Source organism: Papio anubis, chromosome 10 (genome assembly GCF_008728515.1).
Source record: "Papio anubis isolate 15944 chromosome 10, Panubis1.0, whole genome shotgun sequence".
In the NCBI taxonomy this organism is placed as follows: Eukaryota; Metazoa; Chordata; class Mammalia; order Primates; family Cercopithecidae; genus Papio; species Papio anubis.
Window position 1 is genome coordinate 98,804,697 of NC_044985.1, and position 21,251 is coordinate 98,825,947.

A 21,251-nucleotide genomic window follows, 5' to 3' on the forward strand; every position below is an offset into this window, starting at 1 on the left:
CAATTTAACAGAATTTTTCCTCGTAGCTATATTATTCCTTTTTACCGTATACTGTATACAATGTTGTGATTCATGGTTGAACTTTGTTCACTTGAAACACAAACAACTCTTAAAAATCATGATGTCTCCTTGAAATCTGACATCACAACTGATTTGTATTCAGGTTCTACTACTTCCTAGCCCAAAGCTTTCAGCAGGTACCTTTTCCAGTTTCAGGTAACCTTTCAGTGAAGTAGGTAAGAATGGCTCATCACATCAGAATAGTCCATTTCGATTATTATATTATTTTTGAACTGTCATAGGTGCAACTATGTGAATATGAAAGAATAAATTGATGATAAAACTTTAAATTCTATCAATGGAAAGACTGAAAAATTAAAAGAAAAACCTAATTGCTTTAAAATATAAAGGCCTTTATAGCTATTTGCCAAATTAGAAGACATAACTTCTAGCACTCCAGGAGTGCTATTAGCTAAAATTTGTTGAGCTCTTATAATACCATGTGCTGGGCACCATCTTATAGAGTTTAACTTGACTTTCTCACTTTGTTTACAACAACATTTTGAGGTAAGTGCTATTATTACCTCTAAGTAATAGATGACAAAGCTAGGGCTAAAGAAGCTATGTAAATTCTCATAAGGACACACAATTAATAAGGGCTAAGGGAAAAAATGAAGGAGAGAATTCAACTCAATTAAAGAAATGTTTTTCTTTAATTGAGTTGTGTAAATTCATGGCCTGGTTTTTATGTAAGCGAGGCTTGATTGTCTTTTTAGAGCCCAGTTTGGTAAAACATATTCTCATGTCCTTCTTACTAGTGTCTTTTGTTTTATTGTCATGGGGATGAATGATTAAGAATAACATATTAGTCAAGCACATATGTAATAGAATTAGTTTGCTAAATCCATAGCTACTGAGGGTTCTAAGAACAGTTGGTGGCATGTTGACTGATGGCTAGCTACCATGCAGCTACATGCTGTGATAACAGTCCTTTAAGGTCTGTTTATCAGAAATTAGCTTCTGCATCTTGGAAAATCTGTATCAGAGCATTACTAACAAATAAAGTACTGTGTTAGTTGCAATCTGGAGACAATCCATTAAACCCTATTTCAATTCTCCCATCACTCCTTTAACAATCAATCATGTGACATCTAATAATAGGTACAATGTATATTATTTGGGTGATGGATATGCTAAAAACCCTGATTTGATCAATACTAATCCATGCATGTAGCAAAATGCACTTGTATCACATAAATGTATAAAAATTTGAAAAATACCAAAACACCAAATGCCTCCACATATGTGATCTTCACAAGTCTGTCATTACCAATATACTAATTTTAGAGATCCATAAACTGCAGTTCACGTACTTTAAGTCATTCACCTAAGGGTTCAGAGTGGCAAAGCCAGTTCTTGTGCCAGAAGTTTAAAATTTCAAATTCTGTGCATATTTACAATATTACATTTTTCCTCAATAATTGAAAATAATTTATTTTGTTCTGGACAGAATCAAGATCCTTCCATTAAATGATGATCCCTTTATGAACACAATCCCAGAGATTCTAGCAAATCACTGTACTTTAAAACCATTATGTATAGAACATGTAGTGTTAATTCACCACTTTAGCTGACAAAACTTTTCTTAACAAAATAATTTGTGGCTTTTTTTTCTCCTCATGGAAAAAAAGTCTTAAGAGAAAATAGCAATGTATTGTTTAGGAAAATATATTTGTCATGAAGTACTATCTAAGTAGCCTTCGTTATCTGAGACTCACTAGAAAAGACCACTTAAAATGAGCATGCTTAGAATTCGAATCAAAAATTAATAGGAAGTTGTGGGGAAGACATTTGATGAAAAGTTTATATTTATTAAATACATTAAATGCTGTAGAAATTTATTTAATCCTTTATGATAAAATTTGGGTTGTCATTATAACTGTGCATTAATTGTTAGTCAAAACAAAGACTGAATAAAAGCACCTTTGGGGTGTAATTTTTCTGACCATCTCATATCATATAGTATCCTTCATTCTAAGTTTAACTTCCTAAGCATGATCATAAAAAAGGGCATTATTTTCCCAAAAATATTTTAGGGCTCCATTAATCTTCCAAAGGCCTCTCTTTGATATGCAAACCATTCTCTTGAAGCTCCTAGGTTGTCACCATTCCTGCCAATTTTCTTTTCTACAACTGATTACTGGGCTAATTCCGCTGCTCCATCTTCAGTTGTCAATAGCTCTGTGATTGGAACATTTCCCCACATTATTTACATCATCTTCAGAAATTCCTGCCTTTTTGTTGTTGTTGTTGTTGTTTGTTTGTTTTGAAACAGTTTCACTCTTGTTCCCCAGGCTGGAATGCAGTGGCGCAATCTCAGCTCATTGCAACCTCCACCTCCAAGGTTCAAGAGATTCTTCTGCCTCAGCCTCCCGAGTAATTTGGATTACAGGTGCCCACCACCACGTCCGACTAATTTTGTATTTTTAGTAGAGATGGGGTTTCTCCATGTTGGTCAGGCTGGTCTTGAACTCCCAACCTCAGGTGATCCGCCCTTCTCAGCCTCCCAAAGTGCTGGGATTACAGGCGTGAGCCACCGCACCTGGCCTAGAGCACTTTTTCCAGTGATAACTTTTGCTTCCTTATGTGGCCTTAAACGTAAATTCAGATAAATACTTTAATGAGAACACCTTGTATATAACATGTTAAACTGAATTTGGAATTTATTAACACATGTGTCATAAATTTCTACCATGGAATTCCCCAAGTTTAATTTTCTCTAGCCTATTGGTATTTTAGGAATTCTGGTTAAGATAGCAAAGGAGAGTAATTTTTTTTTTTTTTTTTTGAGACGGAGTCTCGCTCTGCTGCCCAGGCTGGAGTGCAGTGGCCGGATCTCGGCTCACTGCAAGCTCCGCCTCCCGGGTTCACGCCATTCTCCTGCCTCAGCCTCCCGAGTAGCTGGGACTACAGGCGCCCGCCACCTCGCCCGGCTAGTTTTTTGTATTTTTTAGTAGAGCTGGGGTTTCACCGTGTTCGCCAGGATGATCTCGATCTCCTGACCTCGTGATCCGCCCGTCTCGGCCTCCCAAAGTGCTGGGATTACAGGCTTGAGCCACCGCGCCTGGCCAAAGGAGAGTAATTTAAAGCAGAGAAATCAATACCAAGCATTTTTTATGGCATTTGACTTTTGAAAACCTGATTTACATCTGTAGTTATGTCTCTAGATCAACTTGTAAGATGTCTTCTCTGAATTACAGAGGAGCTGCAGTACCAGAGGTGAAGTTAGCCAGTTATGAATGTGAGTGATAGATCAGGTACCCTGTCTCAGACCTTCTCTCTGGAAGAGAGGCAATTTAATCTGTTGAATATGGGAAGTTACTCTCTTCCCATTCACAGAATGAAGGCAATTAAAATCTCAAAGAATTCAAATTCCTACTAAATTGAATGACAGAACCATCTCATACCTGGAGCATTGGAATTGCCTGGTTTAACAGATGGAAGGAATTCATGAAAAGTGGCGACTTATCCATCCACTCCTGAGATTTTTCTCTTAATTCCGCCAGCTGTCTCAGAGTTACGTTGGACTTAATGACAAAGAAATAAAAGAAGTGAGATCCATTAGTATTTTGTCTATATTTCAACAAGGTTGAAATATTAAGGTTGTTTTGTTACATAACTTCAAAAGACAGTTCTAAAACATGAAGTTAGTACAAAAATTTGCCAGAAATTTCCCACATGGTCAAAAGTTTCAAGTGACAGCTTTTATAGGGTCAAGTTCATTTATAAAAATTCTCCATAATTTAAGGTTTGATTCATGTCCAGAGTGAGTTTACAGCCAAAATGAAAGCATGACTTCTGGAGTTCTTACCAGTTTTTCCTTTTTACCAACGATACACTTAACTTTACTACTAAAGAACATCCTAGTTTAAGGATAGCAGAAGGATATTCTCATGTATTGCTGCTGAGAATAGATATGTTAGAGGTTTTTGGAAAGCAATTTGACAATGGCTATTAAAATAAAATATAATATCCTTCAACCCCTCAATTCTGAACATTCATCTTATTGAAATAAAAATACTGCTACATAAAACCATATACACAAAAATATTTGTTGCCACATTGTTTAGCAAGAAAAACACACACACGCACACAACATTGGAAACAAAATTAATGCCCAACACCTGATGATTGGATTAGTAAATTCAGTGTTATAAAAAAAATTGCAATCTTTAAAAAGAATGCATTAAATTATACCTATTGAGTTGGAAAAATTTCCACAATGTATTCTTGTATGAGAAAAACTATATATAGAAAAGGATTAAAATGTAGTATCATTTTAATAATGCAATGAACTCAAAGAACTCCGCATATGAATATACATGGTATAATAATCTATAAAGGATTGGAGTAATAGAATAAATTATAGGAAGATGCATATATGAATGCTAACATATACTAGTTTATATGAAAGGAAGAATAAGATCAAGATAAGAGGAAAAGGGAGGTGAGAACCAAGTACAAAAGGGGGAAAAAAAGACCACGCTTAAAACATAAGCTCATATGCTGGTGAGGTTGTGGAGAAAAAGGAACACTTATACACTGTTGGTGGGAGTGTAAATTAGTTCAGCCATTGTGGAAGACAGTGTAGCAATTTCTCAAAGACCTAAAGACAGAAATATCATTTGACTCAGCAATCCCTTTACCGAGTATATATTCAAGGGAATATTGGTCATTCTATTATAAAGATACATGCATGCATATGTTCATTGCAACACTATTCACAATAGCAAAGACACTGAATCAACCTATATCCTTATCAATGATAGACTAGATAAAGAAAATGTGGTACATGTACACCATGGAATACCACACAGCCATAAAAACGAATGAGAGCATGCCGTTTGCAGAGACAGGGATGGAGCTGGAGGCCATCATCCTTAGCAAACCAACACAGGAATAGAAAACCAAAAACCACATGTTCTCACTTATAAGCGGGAGTTAAATGATGAGAACACATGGACACAGAGCAGGGAACAGAAGCGGGGAGGGTGGGAGGAGGAAAAGGATCAGGAAAAATAACTAATGGGTACTAGGCTTAATACCTGGGTGATAAAATAATCTGTACAGCAAATCCCCATGACAGAAGTTTACCTGTGTAACAAACCTGCACTTGTACCCCTGAACTTAAAAGTTAAAAACAAAATCAACAAATAAATGTTCATTTAAATTGAAAAACAAAATTCATATGTAACTTAATTTATGCAAAACTATATAGGAATATATAATCCGTAGAGCAAATAAGGTATTAAATCACAATTTTTACGAAAATGGACAGAGATCAAATTGAATGTTCTTTGATAATAATGATCTCTGTCCACTATTCTGTAGAATATAAACATAATGTTATGTTCATACAATTATAGTTTAATGGCCAAGTAATGGTGAAACAGAGATTTTTCTTTTACTTTAGCTCTGTCATTTTAAAAGTACTAAGTTTATAATTCAAATAATTAAAGCCAACTTTAGAGTGAGAGGGAAATACTATTATGGTTAAATGAAGTAAATGGTAAGTATAGTTAATAATGTTGTCTTATTTGACATCTATCTTCTATATAAATGAGACGTTAAATTGTACAACTAAATTGTACAACTAAATATGAGGCCAAGAATCTATACTTCAGGGTTTGTTTTTGTTCCAACTAGTTATATAATGCTCAATATTACTTTTTCTAGTACGATAATTTTTACATACTTTGAAAGTTAGACACCAGTTGTAGAGAACTTTTCTGCTTTTTGAGATAAATGGAAAAATCTCAGGTCTTGCTTCAACTAACCTCATTCTCAAATGTTAACATGGTTCATTTCTCTTCAAAGTGCTCCCACCCAATCTATACTGCTTGCACATATCCAGGGCAGAAGTTGAGAATTTTACTAACAGTTTCAGAAAGCCAAGGATAATAGTAATAGTGGGTAAGATATAAAGAAATGAGTCAGCTAAAGCAAATTTGGAAGTTGACTACTTTAAAAAATCTTAATACTCAAAATAGAAACTGAGTTATAATGGTCAAACCTTTTCCATTATTGCCTTTGTGACTGGGTTATATGGTGCATACAAAATTCTTCCCAACAACATAGGTTTCAAGAATGCCCAAATCACAGGTCCAGCGGGCATGTTAATGATGTCTTTATAAAGGGAGAAGCAAAATGGCGCTGGAAGGAAAAAGTGAAATAAAACCATTTCATAGATGTACTTCAAATCTATTTCCTCACAGCAAATTGACACAGATTATTCTTAACACACACAAAAATACACGCCCTAGTACTTCCTATATTATTAACAGATGTGAGGCATCTGGTGTCAAAGTAAGAGAGCATAGTAACAAAACTTTTTTAGGTGAGAAAGTTTAACCCAATAAGCAAGCCCTGAATAAGTGATGGCATTTTGCCAAGAGGAGATAGAAAACGTGAAAGCCACGTTTCAGAATGCCTAACAGATCCATTTCACCAACATTTACTTTTTAAAAAAAATACACAAAACCAAGCACTGGGATAGTACCAGATACATAAGAGCTGTTCAATAAATGTTTGGTGAATGAATAAAAAGATGAATAAATGAATCCAATTGCTATACTAGACACTCATATATTATTTGAATGAGCTCACTCATCACATTTTGCATCTCCAAGTTTATAGATCAAGTAAATGGTTTTGATGTGCCACTAAACATTTATGGTTCTGCTGCAGTCATGCAACTCTACCATGTGTGATAAAAATTCTAATTCTAGAAAGTTAGGAAAAAAATATCAACCCTAACAGATTTAAGGCAAGTTTTTATATTGTCTAGAAGGCTCAATGTTGACTGACAAAATCTAAGTGTAGTATTGTAGTTAAGATGACAGTCTTTGTAGCAGAGTACCTGGGTTCAAATGACAGCTCAGGCACTTCCAAGTTGAGCGAAACTGGCCATTTTACTTACCCTCCTTGTACTTCATTTCCCTGTACTAAGATTAGTTAATGTATATAACATTCTTGACATGTGGTAAGTGCTGTATAATTATTTTCTATTTTTATTCTTGGGGAAAATTAATACTTCATTTATCATACAAAACTAAGACAGAATAGACAATATTCTTATTGTCAAAGAACAATTGCCATGCTTATTTTAAAGTATACTCACTCGTTTTTATGGGAATTCCATATTTTGAAGCAATTTGTTCTTTACTTAATTTATAAGTCAAAAAATCCTTGGTGTGGTTGCCTTTTGGCCTCTGGGAAGAGGGCAGCATGGCAGTTAAATATTCAGTGGTAATTCCTTGGGAACATAGTGCTTGGGAGATGGTGCTAAATGATCCTTGGGGTGTGTTCATTCGGTTGCTTCTGTACATCGCCTGTGAGACAAAAATCCACGATTTATTGACACTATGTAAGCTTTAGATGCTATTTGAAACAACAGAGAAAGAGAACCTGATAATACTTAGAGTATCCTTACAGTTTCCATAATTCCTTTTATACGTGTATCCCAAATGTAAATGAAGAACAATAAACTTCACTAATAAAAGTGGCAAAAATTTTTGCTAGGTAGAAGAGTTTTCTTGTAGGTGGTTTTTTTTTTTCAATGTACTACGATTGAAGCTGAATGTATTATAACTACTCAATATGACAGAAGGCATTTTTCAACAAGAACATTACTGGGTGACTTTTCTACCTGTGTTAATGGAACACTTCTGGGCAGATGCATTTGTTTCAGGGATCTCATTTTGTCTAGCAGCGGATGTGTGCCAGAGGCCATCTGATTGAGAATCTCTCTTAGTCTTATGAAGAGCTCCATCATCTTTTCTACTGGCTTTTGATCTTTCCTCGGGAAAAACACCTAACATAAACAGAACAAAAAGAATTGCTTTATGTGGAAAAATGGAACCCTCATGCATTGTTGGTAAGGTTGTAAGAAGGTACAGCCACTTTGGAAAACATTTTTGAAGTTTACTAAATAGTTAAATGTAAATTTACCACTCAACCTGACAATTCCATTCCTGGGCATTTATCTAAGAGAAGTGAAAACATGTCCACAGAAAGATTTGTATGTGAATGTTTATAGCAGCATTATTTACGATAGCCAAAAAGGGAAAACAATCCAGGTGAGTGGACAAAGTATATATTCTTAAGATGGAATACTATTTGGCAATGAAAGGAAATGAAATACTGATACATACACAACATGTATGAAACTAAAAACAAATTATATTAAGCGAATGAATCCAGGCAAAAAGAATACATATTTCATGATTCAATTTTTATGTAATATCTTTTTAAAAAGGCAAATCTACAGAAACATAGATTAGAAGTTGCCTGGGCTAGTGATTGAAATGAGAGGTAACTGCAAATAGACATGAGGTTTCTTTTGGAGGTAATGGAAATGTCCTAAAAGTAGATTTTGGCAATAGTTGCACAATTCTGTATATTTACTAAAAAAAAAATCATTGAGTTAATCACTTAAAATCAGTGATTTTATGGTATATAAATAATACCTCAATAAAGTTGCAAAAATAGATGATTTTATAAGTCATAAAGGCAAATGGCAATTACATATTTCTTCATGTATAGTATTGCTCAAAAATAATATAATATGCACCTAAAATTAAAATAAAACTGTCAAAAGGCTTATATGATTTATCAGGCTAAGTCATTTTAATCCCATAATGCTTATGTGCTACAGGAAGAAACACTGAAAATGTTTTAAAATTTTAATGTAATTTTTGTATCCTCTTATTTCATTTATTCAGGAACATGAATTGAGTGCCTGCTGTGTTCCCAGCACTGGGTGAGGTAATGGCTATGCAGTGGTGGTCAAGCTGGCACCATCTCGGTACTCAGGGAACTTTGATCTATTAGGAGGAACAGATATCAAACAAGCCAATGAACCAAAGGCTGGGGCACATGAGAAGGTAGGGAGTGTTTAGCTAGGAAATCAAAGGAGACCTTCCCAAGCAAAATCTCAAAGAATGAGAAAGAACATACCATTGAAAGAACAAGAAGAGGAAGGGCATAGGCAGAGGGGCAAAGCTGTCTGAGATCCATGAGGAGAGAAAACTCTTGATATTTCCAAGAAAGTCAAAGACTAAGATTATGAGCACAAGATTCAGCTGGAGAAGTAGCTTTGTGTCCATATCTCCCACACTGCACAGCTCTCAGTCATGAAGATATGGTTACCTCAGTAGCAGAGCTCCTAATTCCAAACATATTTTAAAAATTAGAACCAACCTTGGTTTCTATTTTCTACTGCAGTTCTGCCAAAATTCTAGGCTTTCCCACACTAATGTGAAACAAATTGGCATGCCCATGTTTAATGGCTAGACCCAACAGCAAATATTTAGTTTGATATCCGCTCTGTGGAGGCATGATAAAATTACAGTTAAAATTTTAGGTGGAGTAATAATAATAATTTCATGTCATATGTATTGTAGGTTATGGTTTATGTAAAATAACCATTGGTTGAGTTAATGAGTATTTGCTGCATTTCCCTACGGGCCAGGCACTGTTCTTTGCATTTAAAATATTTCAGTGAACAAACAGGCCCCTGTGGAATGAACATACTAGTGGGGGAAGACAGCACACACATTTTAAAAATGGGCCGAGCACGGTGACTCATGCCTGTAATCCCAGCACTTTGAGAGGCCAAGGTGGGAGGATCACTTGAGGTCAGGAGATCAAGACCAGCCTGGCCAACATGGTACAATCCCGTCCCTACTAAAAATGCAAAAATTAGCCAGGTGTGGTAGAACACATCTGTAATCCCAGCTACTCAGGAGACTGAGGCACAAGAATCGCCTGAACCCAGGAGGCGGAGGCTGCAGTGAGCCAAGATGGCACCACTGCACTCTAGTCTGGGTGACAGAGAGACTCTGTCTCAAAAATAAAAAAAAGTTTAAAAATGAAAATGTAATAAAAGATATAGTTGGCTGGAAGTAAAACAGAAACCAGAATAGGAAAAGGGGATTTGAGAGTGCTGTAGGTAGCATTGGTTGCATTTTAAATAGGGTGGTCAGGGTAGACCTTACTGAGAACATCCATGTTAAGCAAAGGCAAAAAAAAAAAAAAAAAAAAATAGCCTTGCAAATCATGTGAAGGGTTGTCTCTGGGGTTGTGCCACACAGCAACCCTGGAGCCAGGGTCCAGAAAGTAGCCAAGTAGGAAATGAGATTTTAGTGATGAGGAATCATAGTGCAGATCATGAGACCCTTGTAAAATTTGGGGGTTTACTTGAATCAAATGGAGATCCACTGGAAAGTTTTGAGCAGAAGGGCGATATAATGAGACTTTAAGTTTTAAAAAGGATCACTCAGGCTGCTTGCAAGGTGGTAGGGATGGGGGTAGAGGGTAGGTGTGGAAGCAAGGGATATGGTTAGGAGACCACTGCAGAAATATAGGTGTGAGACGATAGTAACTCTGAACAGGATTACTTATAACTAGTCCAAAATATTTTTTATCCCTTTGGCTATGTCTCAAAAATATGTCAGCTATTTCCATTCGGTTGTGTTTACTACAGAGAAGGACAATTCTTCAGTGTTTTTAAAAACTTGTAAATATTTTTGACCCAGGTTAAATTTGGGTGAACATAGGTGCTTAATTTTTCTATGTTTATATTTTTCTTTCAGTTATTTAGTAAATAAGTACTCATAGAGCATCTGCATATTGCAAGATGAAGTCAATGCTGATTTTACTAAGCTCTAATAATGACCATTTGTTTTTCCTTCAGGGTATATAATGGTAGCCTCTATCTAAGTTGATAAAGGAAACATGAAATTTTTTTAGAATGCCATTTTTAATCAAGAAAACACTTTTTACTAATCTTTTTTAACCCTACCAACTTCATGTCTGTTCATTGTTAAAAAAAAAAATTGCAACATTTGCATTTTACATTTTTGAAATACAACATTTGTATTTCACAGTAACAGTATGTATTAAATTTAATTATTGGTCTCTGATACACAAACTGAGAATTAGTAAGGCAATAATATTAGTTTCCACATCTATAAAACATGCAGAATTGCAATAAATGATCTCTAAGATTGCATTTAGCTTTAAAATAATGCAGTAATTCCAAAAGCTGAAAAAATAGATCTCATCCTTCATACTATCAGAGAACATACATGTGTAATTAAATAATTTTATATAAACCATGAATATAAACATATTTAACCAATAGCAACTTGCCTTGTATGTGAAGTTGTAAACGTTTAAGTAGTGCAGAAGAGTGAGTCCGATGAGGTAAGACTGCCAGGATCTCTCTGAAAGAGACAGGTTGCAAAATTCCTTCATTGCATCTTCCAGTTTGAGATTGGTAATATTAGTATCACAGGAATGCAGCCAGAACACCTGAGAAATAATCTGCAAGTGGAGGAAGAAAAACATTTCAGCTGTGAATCATTCGAGAGTCAACTGTTCATTTTATGAGGTTTTTTTGTATACTCTAAATTTTAAACTATAAAAAGAAGTCCTCAAGGATCAAACAACTTTTAATCTAAAGCAATTATTACTATTAATAAAACGATAGATAATTAATGGTTCACTTAAGAAATAAGATGGGAGGCCGGGCGCGGTGGCTCACACCTGTAATCCCAGCACTTTGGGAAGCTGAGGTGGGTGGATCACGAGGTCAGGAATTCGAGACCAGCATGGCCAACATGGTGAAACCCCATCTCTACTAAAGATAGAATAAATTAGCCGGGCGTGGTGGCAGGCACCTGTAATCCCAGCTACTCAGGAGGCTGAGGCAGGAGAATCGCTTGAATCCTGGAGGTGGAGGTTGCAATGAGCTAAGATTGCGCCATTGCACTCCAGCCTGGGAGACAGGGTGAGACTCTGCCTCAAAAATAAAAGAAAGAAGATGGGAAAAAAGAGACAGGGAGACATTCAGGATGACTCCCAGATTTCTTGCCTGAACAGCTGGGTGAATGATGGTACCAAGAAAGGTAAGTGATTTGGAGTAAGTTTGGGGAAAACATTAGTTTAAGATTTTGCTCCCTATAAAATCTTACTCTTAATAAATTGAAATTGCATTTAATTTTTGTAATCATTCAAAGTTATAATCTTAGGCAATACACTTTGTGGGTCCAGAGATGTAAAGCAAAGAAAAAGAGCTCCAGACCATATAATCATGTGAATCACCCATCTTGAACAGTAATGCTTCCGTAGATAGTGAGGTATGACTGCACAAAATAAGATGTCATCTTCATTGCCACCAAGTTGAAAAAAAGAGAAAAGCATATAACATTCAAGGCCACAGGAACTTTTCACTCTTTCCTCTTGAAAGTAATAAGAATGTACACTCTCCATTTACATGTTTTATTTACTAAAATGAACCTGCTCTATGGAAGCCAAAAATGTGATTGCTGAAATTATATCTTAGGATCAAATAATCAAAAGGTAAGATTAAAGGGAAAAGATCAATGAATATTATTTACTAGTACAGTAAAGGCAAAGCTGTTTTAATTTTTGTATGGGGGAACCAATTAAAATGACAAGAGATAGCTGCAACATTTTTTAAGAGGAACCTTAAAGGCTTTTTAGAAACTTTATCCAATATTGGAAAATAACTGGGCTGTGCTTAGAAATGACACACTCTGTCACACGTAAGGTTTGAATGGATGAGGCCTTAAGCTCTTCAGCTCTTTTGAAAAATTTCCATGACACTTCCAGACAATTGACTTGGAAAAAGAATAAAAGATAAGACATTTTGAGGGGAAAACCCTATTACTGAAATATGAAGAAATGACATTATTCATTTTCACATCAAAAAATGTTTACTACAACCACAAACTTAGCCTTAGTTCCTTTGACCACATCTATTGTATATGCTATGTCTTGCTGTGGGACTTTTAAAAAGTAAAAATGAGTATCCTTTTTATTTTAGTTGCAAGCAATAGTAAGTACTCTCCACATATTTTTCCCCAATTAGGTTACTGAAGTTTGACTTTGATAGCATTTGAGTAGGTACAAATTCACCTCAGACAATGTGATTGCAACAGTGAATATAATTCTTTAGTGATGGCATCCATTGATTAAGGAAGCCATCTGGGGTAAGGAAAAGGAAAGAACAAAGGGGACATGGGAAAGGAGAAGGAAAAATAAAGAAAAAAGGGACACATAGTGATAATATTCTTGCTTCAGAATTTTTCTTCTATCTTAAAAATTAGGCCTCCAGCATCACGCTACCTGACTTAAACTATACTACAAGGCTACGGTAACCAAAACAGCATGGTACTGGTACCAAAACAGAGATATAGACCAATGGAACAGAACAGAGCCCTCAGAAATAATACCACACATCTACAACCATCTGATCTTTGACAAACATGGCAAAAACAGGAAATGGGGAAAGGATTCCCTATTTAATAAATGGTGCTGGGAAAACTGGCTAGCCATACTTAGAAAGCTGAAACTGGATCCCTTCCTTACACCTTATACAAAAATTAATTCAAGATGGACTAGAGACTTAAATGTTAGACCTAAAACCATAAAAACCCTAGAAGAAAACCTAGGCAATACCATTCAGGACATAGGCATGGGCAAGGACTTCATGTCTAAAACACCAAAAGCAATGGCAACAAAAGCCAAAATTGACAAATGGGATCTAATTATACTAAAGAGCTTCTGCACAGCAAAAGAAACTACCATCAGAGTGAACAGGCAACCTACAGAATGGGAGAAAATTTTTGCCATCTACTCATCTGACAAAGGGCTAATATCCAGAATCTACAAAGAACTTAAACAAATTTACAAGAAAAAAAAAACAAACAACCCCATCAAAAAGTGGGTGAACCATATGAACAGACACTTCTCAAAAGTAGACATTTATGCAGCCAACAGACACATGAAAAAATGCTCATCATCACTCGCCATCAGAGAAATGCAAATCAAAACCACAATGACATACCATCTCACACCAGTTAGAATGGTGATCATTAAAAAGTCAGGAAATAACAGGTGCTGGAGAGGATGTGGAGAAATAGGAACACTTTTACACTGTTGATGGGACTGTAAACTAGTTCAACCATTGTGGAAGACAGTGTGGCAATTCCTCAAGGATCTAGAACTACAAATACCATTTGACCCAGCCATCCCATTACTGGGTATATGCCCAAAGGATTATAAATTATGCTGCTATATGCTGCTATAAAGACATATGCACACGTATGTTTATTGTGGCACTATTCACAATAGCAAAGACTTGGAACCAACCCAAATGTCCATCAATGATAGACTGGATTAAGAAAATGTGGCACATATGCACCATGGAATACTATATAGCCATAAAAAAGGATGAGTTCGTGTCCTTTGTAGGGACATGGATGAAGCTGGAAACCATCATTCTCAGCAAACTATTGCAAGGGCAAAAAACCAAACACTGCATGTTCTCACTCATAGGTGAGAATTGAACAATGAGAACACCTGGACACAGGAAGGGGAACGTCACACACCTGGGCCTGTCGTGGGGTCAGGGGATGGGGGAGGGATAGCATTAGGAGATATACCTAATGTAAATGACAAGTTAATGGGTGCAGCACACCAACATGGCACATGTATACATAGGTAACAAACCTGCACGTTGTGCACATGTACCCTAGAACTTAATGTATGAAGAAAAAAAAAAGAATTAGGCCTCCAGGTTTATCACTTACATAGAAAATTCCCCAGCTTAGCATGCAACTTCTCAGTGTTTAACTGGTAAGCGCTCAACAAATGCTAAATGCTATTTAAATTTCTAGGAACTGCATGTAAGTACAAACACATGCCACCTCACCTCAGCTCTGTTATCGGGGATGGGAATGGCCAGCAACTTGTCAATACTCCTGTTGGACATTCCTGTTGTTCTCCTTAGATCTTCTTTCAGCTCTTCGACATTTTTAAACATTTCTATTAACTGACCTGCAAGAAGAAAAATGTAAAAAGAAAACACGTGTTGGTTTGTCAGGTCACTCTTTTTAGTATGACTAACACAGAGAAACCTTCTAGACTAAAACATACATGCCTTCTCAGGGGCAGATGTCTCCCAGTTTTTGCAGACTTTTTGCATATTTAGGATCTATTTCTATCTGATTTAGATTTGTTCTTATTATGATATCATAAACCCAAGGTAACAGATTGCTCTGCGTTATAAATTTTCCTTAGGTATCTACAACTCAAGGTTGATTTAAGGAAAATATGCTTTCCTCACAGATTTTGATCACATAATGCACTAAGTAAATATCTCTCCATTTGATTTAAAATATCACACAGGTTCAATATGTTTTTTAATCTGGGATCACGTAATATTGTCAATTTGGACAAAGTTTGATAAATCCACACATAATGCCACAGAGCATTTTTCTTTAACTACAGTCACACTACAATTATAAAGGGTTTTTACAATCATTATCTCACTTTTAAATAGAATGTGTTTAACTTCAAACTCTTTTAGGGGAGTGATTATAATTCTTTCATTTCTGGGTCATTTATGGCACAATAAACAATATTTTGCTTTTAGCAGATTGTAATAATCATCCTGCAAATGCCTTTCCATTTCTTTTAAGAATCCTTCATGCAGGCCGGGCGCGGTGGCTCAAGCCTGTAATACCAGCACTTTGGGAGGCCGAGACAGGCGGATCACGAGGTCAGGAGATCGAGACCATCCTGGCGAACACGGTGAAACCCCGTCTCTACTAAAAAAATACAAAAAGAAACTAGCCGGGCGAGTTGGTGGGCGCCTGTAGTCCCAGCTACTTGGGAGGCTGAGGCAGGAGAATGGCGTGAACCCGGGAGGCGGAGCTTGCAGTGAGCTGAGATCTGGCCACTGCTCCCCAGCCTGGGTGACAGAGTGAGACTCTATCTCAAAAAAAAAAAAAAAAAAGAATCCTTCATGCAAATATACCTTTTTGAACCTAGTGCCATTCCAATTTTGTGGCTGCCCATTGTCCAAAATTCTGAATGCCTTTCCTTTCAGTATTGAGGAATTATGCAAAGAAGAAACATATTGCATGATACATCATGTTTGGAATACTAATAGAAAGTTCTGAATTGAGATTTCTGTAGACAGCAGTACATCCTTTTGGTTTTTTTCCATCAGATTATTTTCACAGAAGAAAGTAAATTTCATCATTGCCCTTGCAGCTGACTATCAGATGCACGTTAATATATCAGAGAAACAAAAGGTGAATGGTCTAACTAGTTAAACTTTTGAAGATCTTTTTGCTGTGAAATCAAATTTCCCTGTTTCATTCTCTGCTAGCTTTCTGTGTGTTTACTTTAGACAAGTAACCACATTTGAACGCTTCAGGTTTCTCATGTGTAAGGGCAGATAGCAAAGCGAGTTTGGTTGGGAACTTCAAAAAAAACCTTTCTTAAACTGCAGCGTGAGAATCACATGCATTCTAATAAGACAAGATTTAAAATGTGGATGGGGAAACACCTGGCTTTTCAGAAGCATCTGCACTGTTATTGACATGCAGCATGACTTCTACGATTGGTATTAACTGAGTGATATTTTCCATGTAATTCATTTGCAGTGCCTGTTCTAGAAACCTGAAACAAAACAGAAAAGAAGAAATTCAACTAGGTATATCAATATTTTGAAAGAGATTTCACCACGGAAGAAGACAATGGAAAAACTTACTGATCCATATTTAAATTAATTTTGCTTGGATCCCCAGTCAGCAAATCTCTCACTTTTTCAGATATGAGATTGTCATGGTACAGTAAGCTGGCTGCTATTTCGGTGCCCAGCTCTGCTGCTTCGAGGAGTTGCAGATCAAACTCACTGTCTTCACACAGGCTCCCAAAGCTCATATCAGAGAGCTGGCATGACTTCTCTATCAAACTGAAAGTTTCAGATTCACAAAGAAGTTCGGTCAAGTTTCGAAGTTGAGACAGCTTTCCAGAAAGGGAAAAGAGTGGGAAATAGATTAGTTACATTTTTCTACATATATAGTAGTGGATAATAAGTAACCACAATCGATTTCCTTTAAGAAAAACATTCTGCATATGTATTTGGTTAGTTGGCATTTGGCGTTAGTTTTATTATGAAGTACTACTCTCTGTCATTTGAGTTTACTATTCCTGTAAGAACTTTATAAAACTTTTGGGCCTATTAGAACTGTCTTTCTCTGTGGAGTCACAGGTTTAAAAAAATGTAGTTTAGTTTTATCCAGCTTCACTCACAAATACTTTGACTAATTTTATATTTTGACTTATATTTTAAATCATATGTAAGGGCAGATAAAAAGCAGGTTTGTTTTGGAACTTCTAAAAAGCATTTCTTTGTCACACCCATTAAGATGGCTACTATTAAAAAAAAAAACAGAAAATAACAAGTGTTAGAGAAGATGTGGAGAAATTATAACCCTTGTGCACTGTTGGTGATAATGTACACACACACACACACACACACACAGAGTGGTATATTATTAAACCTTAAAAAGGAAACAAATTCTGACACAGACTACAGCATGAATGAACCTTGAGTATACTATGCTAAGTAAAATAAGCCAGTCTCAAGCAATGAAAGGTGAATGGTCTAATAATGTATGATTCCACTTGTATGACAAAGTACCTAGAGTAGTCAAATACACAGGGGTAGAAGCAAAATGTGGGTTGTTAAGGGCTGGGGAACTAGAGGATGAGGAGTTGTTTAGTGAATATGGAGTTTCAGTTTACAAAATGAAATGAGTTCTGGAGATTAATTGCACAACAATGTGAATGTACTTAACACAACTGCACTGTATAGTTAAAAATGGCTAAGATAGTAAATGTTATGTTTATTTTACCACAATTCTTATTTTTATTTTTATTTTTTGAGACACGGTCTCACTCTGTCACCCAGGCTGGAGTACACTGGCACGATCACAGCTCACTGCAACGTTGACCTCCAGGCTCAGGTGATCCTCCCACCTTAGCCTCTCGAATAAGTAGCTAAGACTACAGGCATATACCTGCACTCCTGGCTAATTTCTTGTATTTTTTTTGTGGAAACAATGAAGTACATTGGCATGATCACGGCTCCCTGCAACCTCAACCTCCGTGCTCAGGTGATCCTCTCACCTTAGCCTCTCAAGTAAGTAGCTGGGACTACAGGCATATACCTGCACTCCTGGCTAATTTTTGGTAGAAATGGGGTTTCACCACATTGCCCTGGCTATTCTCTCCCCATGCTGAAGCCATCTGCTGGCCTCAGCCTCCCTGAGTGCTGGAATTACAGATGTGAGCCACTGTGGCCAGTCAACAATTTTTAAAGGTTAACAAAACATTTTAAAAGTCTTTCTTGAACTGCAGTATGAAGATCACATTCATTCTAATAAGTTTGTATTTAAACTAAGGACAAGAGACACCTGATTTTTTGGAAGACTCTGCACCGCTATCGACCTTATCTTCTTCCCTCTTAGGTATTGTAGGATACTGGGTGCTTGTGTCTTTAAAAGGGCTTAAAAATCCCACACCCAGAGGAAAAAAAGGAAAATGAAAATCAAATGATTTCCTATCCTGTCAATGATATTCCTCTTACTATCAGTTCACTATGTTCCATGTGTTCTGAGGATATATTCCATGCCCTACAACCTGGGGAAAAAATAATGTATGCCTCTGGGAAAGCAAATTCTTTTGTGCTTAGAAGCTACCCTAGAGCTGTTTCTTTTAAGTAGGGAAATAAATTGGAACAAAATCCTAAGAAGCAAATATATGTGTCATTCATTGCAGCTCAGTTTCCAATCAGAAGTTACAGTTTGACCGAAATGAAGTATTTTATGGTACCGGCAAATGTTTGGGAATATTTATTTCTATATTATCAAATAAGAAAGGCACAATGAGCAGTAATGAGCAGTTTATAACTACACGTAGGTTATAGCAATTAAATGTTGGTCATCTTAGATAGTAAATATCATTGGTCTATTTTCCATTGTACTTAATATTATAATTGACCTCTGAGTTCGAACTATTCAAAAATGGGATTATATGTACAAAAATTCTATTTACTAGTGCTATTGCTATGAGAAATTTTCCATTCTGGAATAGACCCAATCACTGTACCACCTATAACTGCATTTGCCCCTCTAGTCTTTCTTTTGATTTTCCAATTACTAGATATGATTAAACCTGTAATAAATGGAGTGAAGCTTCTATACTACATTCTCCAGTGACTTGTTTTTGGTAATTTATTAAATAAAAAGATAAATTCTGTTGGGCTAATATATTTGTTTAAATTGAGCTTTGAGGGTGTTGTACATTTGAATGGCTTTTACCCAGTAGAGACTGAAATGTGTTTTTTAATTGTAAGTTTGGTGTACATATGTGGGAAACCAGCAAAAGTCCATATAGTATAGTCATGGCTTAGTGAGATAAAAGTTACAGAAGAGGAAATTGGAAATCTAGCCACACTGTGGCTAATAGACTTGGTTCTCTGAAATAAAAATATAATTCAGGGCCAATAATATGGAATGCATTGAGAAGCATATCCACCAAGGAGAAACATTACTGTCTTTTCGTCTTTGTCATTACTTACTACATTACTTACTACTTTATTCTGAGAACAATACAGGCATTAAAGTTCTAGAAGCTTCACAGGTCATTAATAATCAACATAAATTCAGTGAATTAGAATTCTTTCTTCAAAAACATGTGTCAACTTCAGATTGCAGATTGGCCAAAGCTTCATGTAGAGCCCTTCTCTCTTTTATCACGAGTAAAAGTTCAGGCTTAAAATAGAACAACAGATGACTAACGCCATTTCCAGCTGTGACTGAATTCTCCACTGCCTGATGCTTTTCAAATGTATCTGAATCAGAATCGTAAGTGACATGATGGTATTGACCTCACAATAGCATGTGCATAAAATGATAAAACAGCAATATTCCTGGGCTCTTGGTGGGTAAATAGAGAGAAAAATGAGTCTATTTTAAATTTTACAGGTTTTACATAAAAAATATTGTGTTATTTGTATTTCTGCCCAATACAGGAACAGCCACTTTATGCATAGCTCCCTAATCAGGAAGTTATTCTTCCCCACAAAGCAACTGGAAAGAAAAAAGATAAAACAATGAAGGGAGGAGAAAACACAAAAGTTCAAGAGGAGCAGAATAGACAAGGAGAAAAAGCTAGGAAAAGTCATCAATGAATGACAGCATTCACCCCCATCTTAGGAATATCATGAATAAAGCATTAGATTGGGTGTGGCCTAACTGATGGTCACAATCATGATACTAGTTATCAGAGTGAACGAAGCAGGGGAGTAAGAGCATCAGTAACTGTGAAACTCTGAAACTCTAGGAGTTTGTCTTCATTCTTTCAGTGATAGGTACTGAGTGTTTCCAATGTGTCATACTCTATGCCAGGTGCTGGGGATGCAATGGTAAAGGAAGAGACCTGGCAATATTCTTCATGGAGCTTGTGGTCTAGGATTGAATGGGTCCCATCAATTTCAAATAACAGCCATGCTTGTCATAAATGACAATAGATTTTCTACTCCAAGGAAAAGAATGTAGTTTATTTCCACTTCTGTGGCTTCTATAACTGTTTCCATAATGTAACCCTCAAGGAGAGCATTATATTCAAATTGGGGATGATGTTTTCAATTATTTTTAGCCCCAGTCCCATCCCGTTAGTATAAATGGTTGAGACTGGTGTTTCCATTCCCCTAGTGTATATTATGTGCTTCCTGGTGACTTTCTAAGTCAAGAACTACAGTAAGTAATTGCCCAGGGAACATGACTGCATTGTCAGTACTCTAACACCCTCACTTTTTCATACATGCATGAATCAAGCCTTAAGTTCCTATTATGTGGGGCTTTAGGGGTGTTGAAAGCATAATTTCATCAGCTTAAACTCTAGTGAGGAAAACAGACCTGACGTGCAACAAATGGTAATGCCAAGTAATGAGTTCCAAATGCCAGAAATTTCACTGTCATTGGAGATGTCATCTCATTAGAGATGTCTCTCTAAAATGCAAATTTCACCTTCTTCAAATACACAACTTTCATGATCAAATTCAAACTCCTTGACAAGGAAATCAGGATCTAGGCTCACCCTCACCTTGCAGCCCTCTTTTCTGCCTATCACATGGGCATCTTCTGTTCCAGCTGAACACATGACTGCAGATACCCTATACCTGTCTTTCAACTTCACACCTCTATCTTCTTAAACTCAGGACACTGTGTCTAGAATGCACAACTAACCTAATTCTACACTGCCTTCAAAACTCAGAGAAAGCATTATTTTCTCTACAGAAT

The 21,251-nt window shown here is 36.3% G+C and overlaps 1 protein-coding gene across 1 annotated transcript in view; it reads right to left on the minus strand.

Moving 5' to 3' along the window:
* ABCA12 (ATP binding cassette subfamily A member 12) overlaps positions 1–21,251 on the minus strand; it is a 307,782-nt gene that overhangs the window by 73,642 nt on the left and 212,889 nt on the right. The window contains exons 13-20 of the mRNA XM_021923961.2: positions 16,652–16,908; positions 16,448–16,560; positions 14,804–14,928; positions 11,215–11,388; positions 7,709–7,873; positions 7,181–7,391; positions 6,074–6,213; positions 3,468–3,587 (exon numbers count right to left, since the gene is read on the minus strand). Coding sequence (XP_021779653.2) covers positions 3,468–3,587; positions 6,074–6,213; positions 7,181–7,391; positions 7,709–7,873; positions 11,215–11,388; positions 14,804–14,928; positions 16,448–16,560; positions 16,652–16,908 — 1,305 coding nt within the window. The remainder of the gene's footprint in view (positions 1–3,467; positions 3,588–6,073; positions 6,214–7,180; positions 7,392–7,708; positions 7,874–11,214; positions 11,389–14,803; positions 14,929–16,447; positions 16,561–16,651; positions 16,909–21,251) is intronic.